Here is a 19,374-nt window from a genome sequence, read left to right on the forward strand (position 1 = left end):
GTCAAATGTAGGAAGATTTGATAAATGTGTGCCATATTTTGGTGTTTAATGTTTTTCTTTCCTTATAACTGAACATGCTGTGTGCTGTAATAAAAAATAGCTGGGTCTGTTAAATGATAGTATACTGATAGTATATCCATATTCCCTAGTATATGTTCATGCATCTACTCTCAAATACTGTGTGCCTTGTAATACATAAATGTGTTTAATGTGACTGACTGAGATGTAATTAATATGCGCAAGAAGTCCTATTAACTTGAATGAAGTGATAAGATTTATTTGTGTACAAGGTACTTCAAAAAGTTTGTGGAAAGATTCATGTTATCTTTTAATTCTATTTTTCCATGAACTTTTTGAAGTACTCTTGTATAACTCCTTTTGTCTATATTTTTTTAGGGGATGATTTTCACTTTGAAATAGAAGAGTGGTCAAGAATTGAGGACTGTGTGAACATCTGGGTTTTTAAACTACTGCTTGCCTTCAGTAACCTTCATTAATTGCTGAAAATTTTGTTTCCATTTATTAAAGAATATTAAATTATCTATAGTTTTATTGTGGTCATTGAGAAAATTTGATAGATATTGGATTGCTTGTCATTTTCCCTTAACTTCCGTTTTTCTCCACTGAGAGAGAGATTTGTCTGTATATTTTTTTTGTAAAGGGCAAAGAAGACAGAGTGAGGAGTCATAGATGTTATTATTAGAAGAGATCTTCATTTTACAGTTGAGTAAACAGGTATGGAGAGGTGAAATATTTACATGAGTAAAAAGTAGTGATACTTAGCATTTTCTTTCTCTTTTGAGGTTTATTAAACCTTTGGTTTAGGGTCAGAACAACTACATACTTATTGCTTAAGTCCCTCCACAAGATATTCTACTGATATTCCTTTTATACCTTATTCTTTTACACCTTACCTAACATTCAGGAAAATAAAAGATATTCTTTTACACATTACCTGCTAATATACAGGTAAATAGTGGTAAGATAAAGGCTAATGCTATGGAAGATAGTGACTTGACATTTGTAGAGTGTTATTTTATATAATGTTATAATTTTCTTTAATTTAACATATGCACATGTCTGTGTGAACCACACTGTGGCATTTTCATTATGCTTTCAGGTGGGTTTTAGGTGATCTTCCCAGATATTTTTTTTCCTTTGAAGGTAGTTTTTAAAAATTTTTTTTATTATGAAGCATAGTGTACATTTCATGGCCATTTCTTTTCTGAAGGATAAGGAATTTAATACCAAGAGTCCATAAATAAGTAAAATTATTTTATTTGAAATTCTTAAGTCATCCACACATTTTTCATAAAGATTTTAATAAACATTTTTTAACCACTATACCTCTTCCAAGTAGAATTAATAGTAACAAGTTATTTGATTTTAGCCACAGTATATGAATAATTTAAATAAGTTGAAATTCATTGACATGTGATTGATATTCATAAATGAAAACGTCGGTGGTCCTGTAGTAATCAATGCATAGCTACAGCTGGTTGAAGGGGACCAAATCCATTGAAGAGGCGATTTGGTTCCATTTTACCAGCTCTAGCAAAGCATTGTAGTGCTGCTAGTTTGGGATCCAAAACAGTTAAATGTTTTTCATTTGTAAGATTATCATTATGGACCTTCTACAAGTGTTAGAAATTTTCATATCAGTGCTTCAGTCACTGAATGTAAAATTTTCTGTTTCGGAGACATTTTTCCTGTTTCCTGCTCTCACAGTTCAGAAGTCCTTTCAACTTTGACCTCCTTTTTAAGGCATTAAGAAATTATCAATATTATGTCTTTGTTTTCAACGTCTTTGTTTAATTCTTAAGTGTAGACAATAAACTGTTTGAAAACCAACAGCACTTAAAGGAACAAGTAGACTTGATGTATTTCAGAATAATGTTTTCTGTTTTATCTCTAGATAGTAAACCAGATTACTTAAGTAGTTAAGCTAATAGTTTGGGGAAGAGTACTGTTAGTAACACCTTTGTACTGCCACTGCTTGAGGACTAATAGCAAGTTGCTGGCAGGAGGTGGAGAAATATGAGTGCCCTTAAGAAACCACCTCTGCCCTTTGGTTTATAAATAGATCACACATGTATTCAGTGTATTGCTTGGACTTGTGTTGAAAGGAACTACCATGCATGCCAGCTATTTTTCTTTGTTTTTATTTATGTAGTGTTACCAATCATAGGTTAGTAATTTAAAGATCTATTTTCTTGACTAAAGTCTGTCATTTTGGGTATAGATTGTGTAGTTAACGTCTCATTGTCAGCTTAATTAATAGTACATTGATTTGTGGTTAGCTGCAACCCATGAATTCTAGTATTAGAACCTACCACTTGAGTAATATTTTAAAATCAGTAGACTAAATGTCTGTTATAATGTGGTTTCACTATTAATTTCAGTATCAGGGGAGGGTTGTCTTCTGAGACATACTTGCATAAAATAAAGTTTGATAAATTATAGTTTGTTTATAAGGTAAGTGCTCTCAGTGAAATATAAGGAGTAAAAAATATTATTTATAGTTACTGTCTTAAACTAAACGTGGAGGTCAACACTGATTTAGGCAATATGCAAACAATTCTTATGTTAAGTATATTTTGCATCTGTCATTTGATATTATGCTGCTGGTGAAGTTAATGTAGCTATAATTCTTTCCATTATTTATCCTAATAGAAGTGAAACAGGTGTTAAATTGCTTGAACTTAAGGGCTGAAGATAGCAATAACATTGGCTTCTATTTTTACTAGTTATATGGGAGCTGTTTAGAAGATCCAGTTGCTCAAGTGTGCTTTTGGATGGCAGTTCAGTTTCATATACCAGCCATATCGGGGCAAGGAGAGGCCATGGGAAAAAAATAGTACAGCATTTGATAATGTCAGCATCTGTTATCCTTGTCAGGGAGACAGTTGAAATGTTTGAGTTACACCAGTGTCAGCAGATGCCCAGAGTTTAATATGTACTCGGTTAAAAATGAACAGCTGATCTAAGAGATGGGTGTGACATTTTGGAGTGATTGAAAATACTCTTAGATATGTTAACTTAAACTTGTAAGCATCAGAATCAGTATATAATTTTACTTTTTAAAATGAATGTCATTTTATTTTCTAAGGATTATATGCTCATTATAGCAAAGAGATTCTTAGTTGCTGGGATCCCTAAAAAGAATTATTTAAAAACTTTTATACCTGTGGAATAACTAATATAATTGTTCATTATAAAACATGAGTAGAGTAATACTCTTTGAGTAGTTTTACAGAAGAACCTGTACTTTTGAGGTATATGTTTTCAGTGTTTAGTGTTTAGGACATGTACACATAAACTTACCAGTGGAACATGAAGAATTAGTTAAGCTTTGAACTAATCTCTTTTTTAAAAATGTAGAATTTTAAAATCATATGCTTTTTATAATTTCTAATAAACATATAATAATATATATTACCACATTTAATAGTCATTCTCTCACTTTTTATAATCTGATAAAATAAAAGTCATCTTTCTATCAACTGGTTGTCTTACTAAACACAGAAAATTAACTATAGTTAAATTTAGTCATTTCTATTCAATTTTTGACACACAAAAATTTAAATATTATTATGCTTTTTATATATGTGTAAATATTCCAGATGAAATACTTCTAGTTAGAAATGATTAAAATATATGAATACTAGTATTCTTTCTTTTTTTCTAACTTTCTAAGCAATTACAGTAGCTTAAAACAGGTACTGCTTGTAAATTGTTTCTAAGAGCTTTATTATTATAGTATTTTATAAATAATACATAATACAAAATTGCACAAAATACAAAAATGTATTTTGAGATCTCTAATATGCTATAGTGGATCTATCATGTTTATAAAAATTGAATTGTAATATACAGTACCAATAAAAATGATTATTCTATCTATATAAATTGTTTCTTGACTTCACATGCCCCCCTGTGGAGAAAGCAAATTTAAAGATAATACAGTTAATCAACTATTATTTTCCTAATATTTGGCAGTCCGTTGCTAATATACCCTGTTGACTTACAGCTGTGGCCCAGAATTTTGTCATCTTTCATGCTTAAATCTTATGTTTTAGTTAATATTAAGTACTAACTACACATTTAAAGTGGAGATGGATTAAAGACCTGATAAACTTGAGGACAAGGGCCACTTTTTTTTTGACAGTAGAATTTTTCTTAAAAGATTTACTCTGTTGCTGTCAAAAAAGAAAACCTAAAGCAATAAAACTTTTGATCAGAAATTCCTCTAAAATCAATAGCTTATAAATATATCAGTATGTAAAGAAATAGCTGTTAAAATGTGAATGAAGTCAACTTTTGTTGTATCATACTTTTCTTAACAAGTCAGTTGGTCTTACTAATGTGATATACTTAAGATCAGATTGTAGAGACAGGAAATAGGTTTGTGTATCCCTCAATCTTTTATGCTTATAATACTATTTTCCCTTTTGTAGGCAAATTTAATCACATGAGTACTTAAAAATGTAAAATGTAGTGCTTTTAAGTTAAATGATTTAAAAGGGTTTCATGATAATCTGAAATCTACTTCAGTAGAACTTCTTTTCCTTCGCAAAGTATAAATCTTAGCGATATTTAGTTTTCATTTATAACTAGTAGGTACATTTTTTTGGTGTAAGTATTGCCTGAGGTCTTCTATTTGATACTATGTTAATTTACCATATGAAGGTCATTCACGTAGAAAGAAGCAAGGGCTTCTTTTAGCTGCAGGTTAGTTCCCTGTTGGTGGTTTATTGCCTACCAAAAATACATACTTCTTTACATTCCATAGCATTGTATGTTCATATGGGTACATAAAGAAGTATGTACTCTGAGTAGGTATTACTAAGTTGTTAGCTGTAAAAACATGAAATATTTTATTTTCCTATTTGTTAGTAAAACATTCAGCTTACTGATGTAGAGCAGTGGTAGATCATTTGCAGAGACTAATTTTTCAAATACTAAACTCTATGACAAATTTACCTGAAGCATGGTATTAATGCCATTTATGGTTCCTTGTTCTTGGTGGACATAGACATTTCTAAATATTTGACTTATCTTTTGAACTTTGTCCTGGTTTGGTTCTTTTTGCAAGAGAGTCATAGGATCAGTGAAGTTTTACAGAGTATTTCAGAAATTGGTAAGATCAGCCTAGTGTGTCTTCAGAGCGAATTTCTTCTCTTTTTGTGGTTTGTTTCTAGATCCTACAAGAAGATAGCAAATTAGTTCAGTTCAGATTCTTTTCACAAACTAGATATCTTATTCAAAACTTTAACTTTAACCAATTAGTTCTTCTGGTATAGACTTTAAAGTTGAAACAACAAAGAAAAACCTGGATGAATGTGAACGAACTGAATTTTTAAAGGTGGTGAATTTTTTGTTAGTTTTTTTTAAGGTCACAGATAAGAACTCATCATTTGAAGACTTCTTTGTTATTCCTTTATTAGTTTCCTATGAGTTTTGCACTTTGTTTCTGTTTGTGTTGAAAACAAATTTAAATAGAAATATAAATATCTAATGTAGCTTCTTTTGATTCTTTAATCTTTTTACTACAAAGGGTAACTAGCAGAACAGTCAACCTTTCCAAAGTGTCACTTAAAAGAAATGAAAGACTTTAGCGAATGAGCACCTGGGTTTAATTTGATCATTTAGCATAAAAAGGAATTATAGTTGGTGTGTAGTCTTTAATTATTATGGTATTTAAAAAGTTAATTTAAAAGAAAACTTGAAGAAATTTTCAGATTTGGTAAAGGAGAAAAAAAAGGCAGGGATAGTAGAATTTCTGCAGCCTGTGATAAAAAGCTAGTGCAGCTCATAGAGAACAAATCAGAATGTAGCAAGTAGGTAGCCCAGTGCTACAGCAATTTTAGCATTGCAGCATTAGAATTACACCATGCACATTCTGACTCATTTTTGAGGACAGTTAATAGTAAACATTAAAAAGTATTTTATGATCTATCAATTTTATTGGTTGACTAAATCTTGAAATAGATAGTTTTTAAAAGATAGCATAATTTGGAAGCAGGACGTTTTTTACTAGGGATGCAAAATCATCATTTAATCTTAAACAGTAAAGACTAAGTCTTTAATAATGTAAATGACAGTAATGGATTTGTATATTTTGAGATCAAGAGTTGTCTGCCATGGTATCTGAACAACATTCCTTTTTACACTACATATGCTCTCAACTTGAACTGTTAAATTAGGCTATGCGTAGATAGAATTTAATTTAACCATAAGAACATACCTTGAGTCAGTAATAGGTAAGCATGCAGAAAGTCATAAGCATCCCTAAAAGCGCAGGCCTCGTGGTACTCTGTCACCTGTAAGTTTAGTGTCATGCAGCATTTGCAGTAGGAAGAGAGGTAATGACCTAGAGAGTCACATCAGCAGCATCCATCTCATCTTGATTGTTAATTCACTCTATTCGCTGATTCAGCACTTCTTTTCATAGCCTGGTGAAATAAGGGGACTATATCGGTGAACACAGAGCCTCACCTTTTAAGATGAATTTGAAAAACGAACAAAAAACAAATAAGCCTTTTCCCTCGTTCTCCCCTTCCCCTTAAAAAACTACAGTAAAATTGAATCAGCATTGGCCATATGATTTGGAATGTCATTTACCAGTATTGCACAGATATGTAGGAAAAGTTAAGCAACCAAGGAAGGTTGCTACAACAGCCAAGAAAATGAACCTAACTTACTTGTTAGATGAAATGCCTCATAAGAGGGGAAAAAGTTGCAGAGGAAGTTAATTTTATAATCTAAAAAAGACAAAAAACCAAAAAACAAAACACTTCACTCCCCCCAAGTAACTGTAAGACATTCAACCTGTTTTCCTTTGCCCACCAGAATACATTGGGTTCTTCTGACTTCTCAGGAAATATTCTGCATCTTTCTTGCTTTGAGATGTTTTTGGTTTTTAGTTTCCAAGATTAAATGATAGATCTGTAGTGAAGCTACCTGTCATATCCAGAGGTCAAGTCTGCAAGCGAGGTCAGGACTTCCACATGGTCACTACCGAGGTTAACTTAGATTCTTCCCTCAGTGGCCACAGGCTAAACTGTTAACAGCTTTATAGGCAGCTAAGCATTTGAAACATGCACTCCCAGGCAAACAGGCTCTCTTGTGCCTCTCTCTTCCCTGACCATATTTAGTCAACCATAGCAAAAAATAGTCTCTCAGCTGTCGATTGTAGATCCAAAAGCTGAGGAAGCCTCTATCTTGCTTTCTGCCTATTGATTGTTCGTCCTGCGGTCCAAACACTGCTTTGCCATTTGTCCTGCCCGCCCCCCCCCCTTTTTTAAAGCACTGCCAAATAAAGCGGTCTCTCATGTTTCCACTTACGTTTCCCAGATTTTCACTGAGCTTGCGCTGAGACCAGGAAAGCCTGATGCGGCTGTCACTATACTTAGAAACACTGCAGAGAAAAAAGAAAAGGAGAAAAAAAATTACCCTGGATAGTAGCATGACAGTCTTTAGACAGATGTGGAACAAGTAAAATCCCTCTGCTGCCCAAATATATTTTATACCCTGATTTTCTGTTGGTAAAAAATGTTACGGATGGTGTTATTTACACAGCTAAAGGACTGAAGGGATTTTGCAAGGTTATCTTTAGAGCTAGTTGTTGCTATACGTGCTTTTAAAATTTATTGAATAGTATTTGAATGGAAGATATATAGAAATGGTAAGTGGAACTTGTGTACTGATAGTGGAGAGAGATCATTAAGGAAGAAGAGAGTAGTATGTAAATGAAATCTTGAAAATGCTCCTAACTTTTAACTCATTGTCAATTTCAGTTAGTTTTTTGTAGTGCTTACGTGAAAAACAGGATCCAGAATACTTTTGAATAATTGTGTGCTTTTATGTTGAAATTAAATATACATGTAGATGTATTAAAGTGCATTTATTATGAATTAAATTCTACATTATATTCATATGTGAAGTGTTTTTTCCCCTTCCCTTTTCCATTGCCATGGCTCTCTAATTTTCCAAAATAGCTTTTAGGTATTGATTATCACACACTTTACGACAGACTGAAGCAGTCATTAACCTGTCTGTAACTGTGCTACATAGTATATGTCTCAAAGGAAAAATATATTTGTATTAAATTTTAATAGCATATTCACAATAAATTTTGATATTGAAATTTAGTTTTTTAACCAAGGAGAAAAATATGTTAAACATCAAATTCAACAAACCTGGGGATATATAATTTGAAATCTCACAAACCTAAAAATGCCCAAGAGAAACCAACTATACCTTGTTATTAATTCAGATATATTCTCTTAAGTATTGATTCAGTTAAGACTCAAGAAAAACCATTGTAAATTAAGCTTCTTCTCCATAGGGGAAGTTTGTCCTTGACATTCTTTTTGTCTTTAGCATTTAATGCAATAGCAGTTTAATTATTTTGGGTGGCTATTTTAAAACAGTGACATAAGGAATGCTTCTGTAGATATTGGGCAATTGTAAAGAGCCAGATTTTCTAGATATTGGGATAATTTTAGACATATTGTAAGAAGATGACATGTCTCAAAGTGTAAAATAGGTTATTTTCAGGTTTCTAAATTATCCCATTTTTGTTAACCATTTTGAAGCAGTGAAGGTATTTATTTATTTTTTAGCAAACACTTATATATTATGTGCCAGGCACTCTTCTAAGCTCTTTATAAATATTAACTCCATTTTCATAACAGCCCTATGAGGTAGGATTTGTGACTCTTCTCACATTTAACAGATGGGGAAACTTAGGTGTAGACATAAAATAATCTCAAATCACTAGCCATTCTGGATAGAGCCAGAATTTGAACTCAGGTTTGGATTCAGACTTGGAGATCTTCATCACTTTGCTATACTGCTGCTCTAATTTGTAATAATGAAATAAGTTTGGGAATTACTACTCTTGAGGGCTCAACAGCACACCGAAAATGTAATAAGTTGCTAACATTCTTGCCTCAGCATATTCAGAAAGGTGACTGTTCATGTGACTGTTTCTTCATTCCTTGCATTCAATAAAACTTTGAGCTCTTTATACTAGGTATAAAAAGTATATGCCTTTTTCAACAAAATATGTTCAAGTTGTGTAGTAACCTGCTTTTAGGTGCCCAAAGGAACTTCTACCTGTGATTGATCAACATTCTTAGTAAGTTCCTTTATGGATTCTGGACTAACCTGCTTTACCTAACTATTATATGAGGGATTGTTCATTAATTTAGCAAGAATTTATCAAATACCTAATATGTTCTACAGTGCTGTTCTAATGTCTTTTTGCATTAAGTAATACTAATATGTAAGGCCTCCACACTTTAGTTACTATAGTTTGTTTGGAAAAATGTTGCCTGTCTCTGAAGAAAGATTGATTTAGAAGCATGGCATGCCCTAAAAATTGACCCAGTGCCATTTGAATACTGCATACCAGTGTAGACAGCTGCTTGTCCCCTGTACTTCTTAGAACTCATTTGTTCATCATTCAGCAAACGTTTGAGTACTACCATGTGCCAGGGATTATGCTAGGCACCACTATTAGTTGTTCCGGAACTTAATGCTTCTTTGGCACTATTCACAGATGCCTGCTTAACTGGTAATAAGATCTTATCTTTAAAACATCTATGTCCTTAACCTCTTGGAAAACAACCACGTTGAGAAATAAAGAAGAGTGTTTGAGCATTAGGGAAAATATCTTCAAATCTCATATGCTATTAGCTCCACAGGTTATAGTCTATTGACTCAATAAAATTATTGATTTGTTGAGCTAGTAACAACCTCATCTCAATAACTCTGTGGAGCTCAGTGCTTGCAGCATAAGGACAGTCTCCTCTTAATTAACTAAAGTGCTGCAAAGAACACCCTGCAATTGGCCTTCATGATTATATTGTGTGTCCCTAAGATTGCCTATCCCATTGAAGGAAAGGAGACAGGCTGTCCTGTGTTACTGCTGTTGACATGAGGGTGGGGAACCAGGAACTATTCGGCTGAAATTTCCCTTAGCTCACCTTGCAGGCTGGGCCCCCAAATGGGCTCTTTCCTTGATGCCCTGTATTATTTGTTTTTGTTATTTTTTTTGAGGGTGTTGGCAATTTCTAAATAAGACGGGAGGGTTAAAGGTCTCTAAAATTAATCCACCCCAAATATCCAGTGTAGGAGAATTCCAAATAATTTATGTAGATACTTCACCCTCAAGGAGGTGGAGCATATCTGCCCCACTCCTTAAGTGTGGGTTGTGCATAGGGGCTTCCTTCCAATGAGCATAGTATGGAAATAGAAGAAAAAGTAACTTTACAGCAGAGAAACCTGAGAAACACTACTTCATCAAGGTTAACATCAAGAGTGATGTCATGTTGATTGTATGTACCTTATGTATGATGTGATGAAATGGCACTTTACCTCTGTGATCTTCCTCCCAAGAACCTATAATCCCAATGTAATCATGAATAAAACATCAGATGAATTCCAACTGAGGAAAATTCTACAAAATATGCAATCAGTATTCTTCAAAACTGTCAGTCATCAAAAACAGGGAAAATCTGAGAAACTGTCACTGCCAAAGGGCATGTAAGAAGCCATGACAACTAACTGTAATGTGGCATAGAGTGTATTACATGGAACAGAGATGAAACTAAAGAAATCTCAGTGAAGTGTGGACTTTAGTTAATAACAATGTATCAATGTTGGTTCATTAATTGTAACAAGTGTACCATACTAAGGTAAAATGTTGATAATAGGGATGTGGAATATATGAGAACTCTCTGTACTATCTTTGCAATGTTCTGTAAATCTAAAATTGTTCAAAATAAAAAGTTTATTTAAAAGCAACAAAAATTAATTCACCCACTCCTGGTTATTTGACAGTTGACCATTGCATTAATTTTGATTTGGGGCTATCTGCAGTGTTTCTCCACAACTTAGTAAATCAAGAGTTGATTTTGCTGTAATTAATTTCAACAAAATATTAAGTTTACTGTCATGTTATTTAAAAAGTATATTAAGGTAGGAAAATATATTTTAGAATAATTTTATCAAGACCAGTCTTATTTTAAAAAGATTTACTTAATAGGAAGCATTTTTTTTAGGTGAATATTGGTAACTGGACTTGTGAAAATTGAGAAATGGTCAAATTTGTGTGCAGGTGTAGATTTGGAGGGTTGGCCAGTTGGCTCAGTTGTTTAGAGCACAGCTTTGTAACATCAAGATCATGGTACCAGCCAGCCACCAGAGAGAGAGAGAGAGAAGATTTGGAAGGGGGGCTGTTGTAAATGTCTGGAGGAAAAGTCATGACCAGCCTATCTAAAGAATGTTAGGGACAATAGGGAAGAATAGTTTTAAAAGGGAAAATTAAAAGGACAAGCTGAATGTGTGAGTAAGAAGAGGCAAAGAGTCCAGAATGATTCCCCTGTTTCTGAGTAGGACGGTTGATTAAATGGTTATAGTGGTAACCAAGATTAAGACTGTAGGAGGCACACGGGCGGGAGAGAGGAAAAGAGGGATTTGTACAGTGTAGATTTATAGGTCTGTAATCTTTGAGTTGTTATAATACTATGGGGAGACTTCAAAAAGTTCATGGGAAAAATGGAATTAAAAGATATAGATTAAAAAATATAAACTTTATTTCTCAAGATAAGCTCTATTAAGTTCAAGACGTGATTGTAGGAGATGATACCAGCCTTTTAGTCCATCCCTAAATAACCAAGGGTCCTGGGAATTTAATCGTCAGCGCAATCTTTTTACATGATTAATGGAAGAAAAATGCGTGCCCTTTAAAGATTTTTTGAGATTAGGGAACAAAAAGAAGTCAGAAGGAGTCAAATCAGGACCATAAGGTGGATGCCTAATGATTTCCCCTTGAAACTCTCACAAAATAGTCCTTGCTTGATGAGAGGAATGAATGGGAGCATTGTCATGGTGGAAAGGACTCTCTGGTGAAACTTTCCCAGGTGTTTTTCCGCTAAAGCTTTGGCTTTCTCCAGACACTCTCATAATAAGCAGATGTTATCATTCTTTGATCCTCCAGAAAGTTAACAAGCAAAATACCTTGAGTATCCCTCAAAACTGTTGCCAGTGACCTTGACTGGTCTATTTTGCTTTGACTGGACCACTTCTACCACTTGGTAGTCATGGCGTTGACTGTGCTTCAGGATCGTACTGGTAAAGCCATGTTTCATCTCCTATTACAGTTTTTCAAAGAAATGTTTCAGGGTCTTGGTCCCACTTGTTTAAAATTTCCAGTGAAAGCTCTGCTGTTGTTTGCAGCTGATCTGGGTGCAATAATTTTGGCACCCATCAAGTGGAAAGTTTGCTCAACTGTAATTTTTCAGTCAGAATGTGTAAGCTGAACCAATTGAGATGTCTGTGGTATTGGCTCTTTTTTCCTGCTGTTAATCACTGGCCCTTTTCAATTAGGGTGTGAACAAGATTAATCTTTTCCTCACAAGTTGATGTGGATGTTCTGTCACTGTTCTTTTCAAACTGATGTCTTATCCTTCTTAGTGCCTCAAACTAGATTCTGTTCAGACATGTTGTAACAAGTTAGTAGGAGCTTATTGGTGCACAACGTTTTTGGAATCCATGCTGTTTTTTCACAATATGCACTTTCCATGAACTTTTTGAAGACCCCTTCATATTAAAGAGTTGCAGACTCTGTACTAAAGCTGTTTTTACCTTCATTATCTCATTTAATTCTTACAGCAACCTTGTGTATTTATTACCTTGTGGTATTTATAAAATATTTATGTAGAAATTTTGGTATCAGATATGAATTATGGCTACCGGAATTAGAGGTACAAGCTAGAGATATTATGGGTGAAAGTGATAGGGCTTCACAGGGCCGGGGTTTGGGCCTCACCTTTAGAGGTGTAAAGTAATTGGGATTGGGATGAATTTGTAAGAGATTGATGTATAAATCAGCATGGCAGATTACTATTTACAGAAAGACATATTACTGCTAAATGGATTACAGTACTCATGATGGCTGATTGATAGATTTCTTCTCCTGCTGAGGGCAAAAACAAATCTATGAAAAGCTAACTTAAAAATGGAAGTTGAGAGGCAAACAAGACAGTTGGATGATCTTAATGAACAGTGTCATTAATCTGTGATCATTTTCCATGTAATGATGTTCTGATAAATGATGTTCATTTGCCAATATAATACTGATACTATGGGAAATCAGAAATTACCATTTCTTTTAAAAATACCTTGCTAGTGTTGTAATAATTTATTTAATCAGTTTAAAATGAGGCATTTGAATTAATGCCACATTTCAATTTTTATTTTTATGGTATATTTTTTATCTTCTCGGTATTGTGAGAGGAACAAAGATGGTATTTTATCTCCCCCCCCCCCTTTTTTTGTGGCTGGCTGGTACAAGAATCAAACCCTGGACCTTGCTTGGTGTTATCAGCACCATGCTGTAACCAAGTGAGCTAACTGGCCAGCCAGATGATATTTTAATTATTGTATTTTATAGTATAATTTACAACATTTATGTAAGTGGGATTAATTAACAGAATAGGTTTGTTCTGAAAGGAAAATTTGCTCCCTGAACATCTGAACTTTTCGTTTTAATGTTAGGATTTAGTTTACTTTATAGAATGTAATATCGAAGAGACTGGGATGATTTTTCAACTCCATCTATAGTCTGGAATTACTCTTTCCCTTGTTCTGACAGTTCAGTTTTATGTATTCTTCTGAGAGGAAAAAGCAAAAAGACACAAAGTAAGGTGAGAGCAGATAGGCTATAGACTAAAGTAGTATGGGAATGTACTCTGAAACCAGAGTGGAGGACAGTGGGAAACATGATTCTACAAACCAGCTCCTCAGGAATATCTATTCAGCAATGTGACTTTGGGAAAAAAAAAAACGTGAAGTTAGCATGAACCACACTTTATAATTTAAAACTTACTGTAACAGTTGTATATTTTTGCTAAAAGGAATAAGGGCACAAATTTAAAATATTTTAATGTAATAAGCCCAAATATTAACATTTTGATTTTAAAAAATGTTTTTAATCAAACTAATATATATAGTTAAATCATATACTGCTATAAAGCTTATCATGAAAGGTAACTGTCTTCTTCATCCTCTTTACCCCTTTGTCCCCACCATCAATAACTTGTAGTTTGTCTCAAAATTTCTTAATTTATCAGTGGTAAACATTAACCAGTGATTTTATGTTATGGAAAGTGAAGATTTAAAACTGTTAACACCTTCTATCACTACCATTCTTCTCAGCACAGTTATATCACAGTTTTTGTTTAAATCAGTAACAAGTGTTAGCATTATTATTATTATTAGGTATTTATTTATTTTTGGCAGCTGGCCAGTACAGGGATCAAACCCTGGACCTTGGTGTTATCAGCACTACACTCTATGCAACTGAGCTACCCAGCCAGGCTTATGTCATTATTTTTAATAATTACTTTTTGTTTTTAATAAAACTTTTCTTCACATGATTTATTACTTGTATCTTCTATACCTTCCAAAAGAACTTAAAACCCCTGTGAATTCAGTTTCTTGCGCAGTCAGGTGTGTAGGGTAGTAGATGATGTGTGGTATTAACATCATGATTATACAAACATTCAGTAATATAATGTGGTCCCAACACTCTTCTCCACTAAAGATCTGAGTCAAAATCTACATAATACCTAGGATTTTATTTTAATCCACTGAGTGAAGAGGATTAGAATCCTTAATAATGACTGAAAACAAACTAAAGCTGGAAACCCTAGTCTTAGTCCATGAATGGGATTTGGGGGTTCCTAAACTCACTCAAAATTTAGCTAAATGTTTTGACATGCATTTTTCTGGAAGAGAATCTATAGCTTTCCACAGATTTCCAAAGGACTCTGTCATCCCCAGACAATAAATGTAACTCAGTAACAACCACTGAAGTGGGGGTCTTTAAGCTGTGGTTCTCAGTATACTCTGGGTCATAAATCTGTTTAAAAATCTGATGAAAGCTATAAACTTCCAAATTTGAGTACAATGCTGGAGATTCTTGGATCACCCAAGGCATATTCTTAGACATCTTTCTTCACCTTTCTGTGTGGGATTCATAGACACTGGCATTAAAGAAAGAAATTGAGTCATTTCAGGCCTTCATCTTGTTATTTTAAAGGCTTACAGTTTTATTTCTACGCATTCTCATTCTACATCTTCACCCTGTTTCTCCATACATAAATAACATTTCACTTTTTCAAATTTTTATCTCATATATATCACTTTAGGAAAAACTATCCCAATATGTATCTTTATTATTTCTTGCCCTTTTATACACCCCATTGGCACAATTTTTAAAGTTTTTCTTTTGAGTGTAAATTAAAGAATTTTAATATATGAGCATTCTTTAAAAAGTTCATGGAAGGATTGATATTATCTTTTAATTCAATTTTTCCATAAACTCTTTGAAGTACCCTTGTATATATCAGTGTTTAGTGTTCTAACATACATATATATCAATTCTGTACATGCAAGTCCAGCACTCTTTACATGAGCAGTTATCTTAGGTCTCAGTCTTAAAAAAAAAATAAAAATTAGTGGATAAATATATTAAGGGAGTTTTTTTTTTTCAAATTACATTATGAGTTTTTCACATGAAATCTTTCTGTTATGAAGAGTCACTGGTGGAAAAAAAAAGTTACTGGTGTATTGTAAGAAAGGTTGCTTCTAATTTCACTTTTCTTTTTTGGGGGGTGTGCTAACTTCTTCTTGAAGAAATGTTTATGTCTTTTTTTTTTCTTTTTTTCTTTTTTAGTGGCTAGCTAATATGGGGAGAAACATTTATTTATTGATAATGAGTTCTGTTTTTTTATACTTGGACTTTTAAATCTTCAATGCTCTTTAGGATAACTTTGTCTTTGCTTTGGAAACGTTTTGTTACCAATTCTTAAATTTTAAATATTAAATTATAATTGCCATTTTGTGTATTTTGATCTAAACTGGATTTAGCACTACTTAATGACATATATCAAATTTTAACTCTGCAGTTCATTATAATCTGCCAGCTATGTGTGTATTACGTACATAGTGTCTTAATTGTCACTATTTTTCCCATTTCATTGTTGTTGTTACCTGGCCGTTCTTTATTAACTCTTTCATTAATAGGTATTGTTATTGAACCTAAGAGATTTCACAGTCAAAATTGTGTCCTCATCAGAATATATTTCTTTCCTATTTGATTTTTTCCTCCTCTTATAGTGTTTACTCTTTGTAACACTTCCTTTCTGATTCTGTTTCTCAAATAGTGATTGTTTGTTTACCTCTCAAAGTATTTGAAAGTTAGAAAACTTGAATCTATTCGTCACGAAGGGCATGATTTTCTTTGAAAAGGAATATTTTCATTTGATTTCAAAAAGAAAATAATTTAAAAATTAAATATCCAATTATGTAAATATAAAAATAATGTGACTTTCTTTTGAATATATTTTTCTAAAGAAAATAATTTAAAAATTAAATATCCAATTATGTAAATATAAAAATAATGTGAATTTGACTTTCAGTGCAATGCGTGTTTTACTATCTAAATTACCAAGACCATGGATTGTGGATGAGAAGAAAGATGATGGTTATACTGCCTTGCATCTGGCTGCCCTTAATAATCATGTAGAAGTGGCTGAACTGTTGGTACATCAGGTAGGAAAAACAGTTCAATAATTTTTTAACAATTTTGGACCACTGCCATTTACTTATTTATTACTTCATCAAATGCCTAGTAAAACTTCATGATGATGAAAATTCAGATATAATGCATACTCTTTCTTCTACCTAACACTGGTTCTTAAACGCAGTGGGGTGTGTGTGTGTGTATGAGGGTGGATCCCTCAGTTCTCTGTATTTCCTCTGCGGTCTTCCTGGTTTGGTCTGATGAAATGGGCATCTGCTAACAGGGATTTCCCAGAATTGCTGCCACTGTTGTGGAAGTATCAGTCAACCACAGCATCAGGAAGCATTGATGTTGATTGATATTTAAGGTAGGAAAAACAGTTCAATAATTTTTTAACAATTTTGGACCACTGCCATTTACTTATTTATTACTTCATCAAATGCCTAGTAAAACTTCATGATGATGAAAATTCAGATATAATGCATACTCTTTCTTCTACCTAACACTGGTTCTTAAACGCAGTGGGGGGTGTGTGTGTGTATGAGGGTGGATCCCTCAGTTCTCTGTATTTCCTCTGCAGTCTTCCTGGTTTGGTCTGATGAAATGGGCATCTGCTAACAGGGATTTCCCAGAATTGCTGCCACTGTTGTGGAAGTATCAGTCAACCACAGCATCAGGAAGCATTCATGTTGATTGATATTTAAGCTGGTATAGCCAGTTGCCATCAGACTGCAGACTGAAGCCAGGATCAGGGTATTTGGTTCATAACTACTGCTGTACCCCTGGAATTTATGGCTGGATAACAGCACAGGTTCACCTTAGTCATTTCTCAGAAATAAGATGACTCTACATTTTTATGAGATTGGATTTTGGGAGGAACATATTTATTGCAGTTTTATGATGTTTTAGTATGTTCAGCAACATTTTTAAATGCCATACAGCTGCAATGAAGTTACCAAAAAATTATCTGTGATTCCTGACTTCAAGGAACTTACAGTCTAGTTAAGAAGATGAAACAGAAAAATTTAGTAAATAGTGCATTTTATGTAATTAAGTACCAGATTATAAGGTCTGCATGCACTCCAAAGACTACAGAAATTTAAAGAAATAGTTCAAAAGTTAAACTCCCGCCTCCACCATTTTAAACCTTTACTATTAAAATTACTGCTCTCTTTGTTAATTATGATAATTCTTGTTTACTCAAAATCTAAATGACCAGCCTTATACCAATACCACACAGCCTTGGTAATTGTTGCTTATAGTAACAATCAGGTAGAGTAATTCTCCAACTTTGTTCTTCTTTCTCAGAATTACTTTAGTGTTCTATATCTTTTGCATTTCTACGTAAATTCTCGAATCAGCTTATTAGTTTCTATTAAAAAGTCTGTTGGGAGTTTGATTGCTCTTGCACATATTAGATTTATTTTTAAGTATCTTTTTTTGGATGCTATTGTAAATTGTATTTTTACATTTCAATTTCTATTGTATGTTGCTAGCATATATAAATACAATTTTTAAAATATTGTCCATGTATCTTGTGAATTTGCTTAAACTTATTTATTAGTTCTACTAGCTTCCCTGTAGGTTCCTTAATACTTTCTACATAGATCAACATATAGATCAAAAGAATAAAGAATGCAGAAGTAGACCCACATGTGTATGATCAATTAATTTTTGATAGAGATGCCAAAGTAATTTAATGGGGAAAAAGATAGTTTTTCAGAAATGGTGGTAGAACAAGTAGATATGCATATACCAAAAGAAAATTTCAAAAAGCAAAGAACCCTGACCTTTACCTCATACCTGATACAAAAATTAAATGGGTCATCGGCCAGAATATAAACGTTTAAACCATAAAGCTTTGGAGGAAAATATAGAAGTATACAAGGGCACTTCAAAAAGTTGATGGGAAGGTTCATATTATCTTTCAGTTCTATTTTTCCATGAACTTTTTGAAGTACCCTTGTATCTTCTGACTTGACAATACATAAAGGTTTTTAGGAGACAGAAAGCCATAATTATAAAAGAAAAAAATTAAGCTTCATCAAAAATTTAAATTCTCATCATAAGACACTGTTAAGAAAATGAAGTAGGGGGGCCGGCCCGGTGGCGCACTGCTACAGTGCGCCACTTGGGAGTGCAGCTGTGCTCCCGCCGAGGGTTCAGATCCCACATACAGACCGGCTGCTCACTGGCTGAGCGAGGTGTGGTTGCAACACCGAGGGTTGCGATCCCGTTGCCGGTCCCGGTCCGGCTACGGGCGTGACACTGAGGGTTGCGATCCGTTGCCGGTCACGAAAAAAGACAAAAAGGAAAAAAAAAAAAAAGAAAAGAAAATGAAGTAGGAGGATCCCCATAACAGCCAGCCAACAAAAAAAAAAAAGAAAAGAAAATGAATAGGAAAGCAACACTAGGAAAAACTATTTACAGAGCATATAAAGGACTGGTATTGGGATATATAAAGAACTTTTACAACATAATAATAAAAGGACAAAAAATCTTATAAAAATGGGCAAAAGATTTAAACATCCACTTTACCAGAGGAGACAAACAGTTACCAAATAAGCAAATGAATGTATTATTTATTGGTCATTCATTAGGGAAGCAAATTACCACCACTGCGAGATACTACTGATCATCCACTAAAATGGCTAAAATTAAAAAAACCCAGCAGAGGGCCGGCCCAGTGGCGCACTGCTACAGTGCGCCGCTTGGGAGTGTGGTGGTGCTCCTGCCGAGGGTTCGGATCCCACATATAGACTGGGTCCCCCCTC

General features: G+C 33.6%; 1 protein-coding gene across 1 annotated transcript in view; it reads left to right on the forward strand.

Moving 5' to 3' along the window:
* MIB1 (mindbomb E3 ubiquitin protein ligase 1) overlaps positions 1-19,374 on the forward strand; it is a 131,511-nt gene that overhangs the window by 90,296 nt on the left and 21,841 nt on the right. Inside the window, exon 13 of the mRNA XM_008580255.1 lies at positions 16,497-16,629. Within this exon, the coding sequence (XP_008578477.1) occupies positions 16,497-16,629 (133 nt within the window). The remainder of the gene's footprint in view (positions 1-16,496; positions 16,630-19,374) is intronic.

The sequence above is a fragment of the Galeopterus variegatus genome, unplaced genomic scaffold, assembly GCF_000696425.1.
Source record: "Galeopterus variegatus unplaced genomic scaffold, G_variegatus-3.0.2 Scaffold2052, whole genome shotgun sequence".
Lineage (NCBI taxonomy): Eukaryota > Metazoa > Chordata > Mammalia > Dermoptera > Cynocephalidae > Galeopterus > Galeopterus variegatus.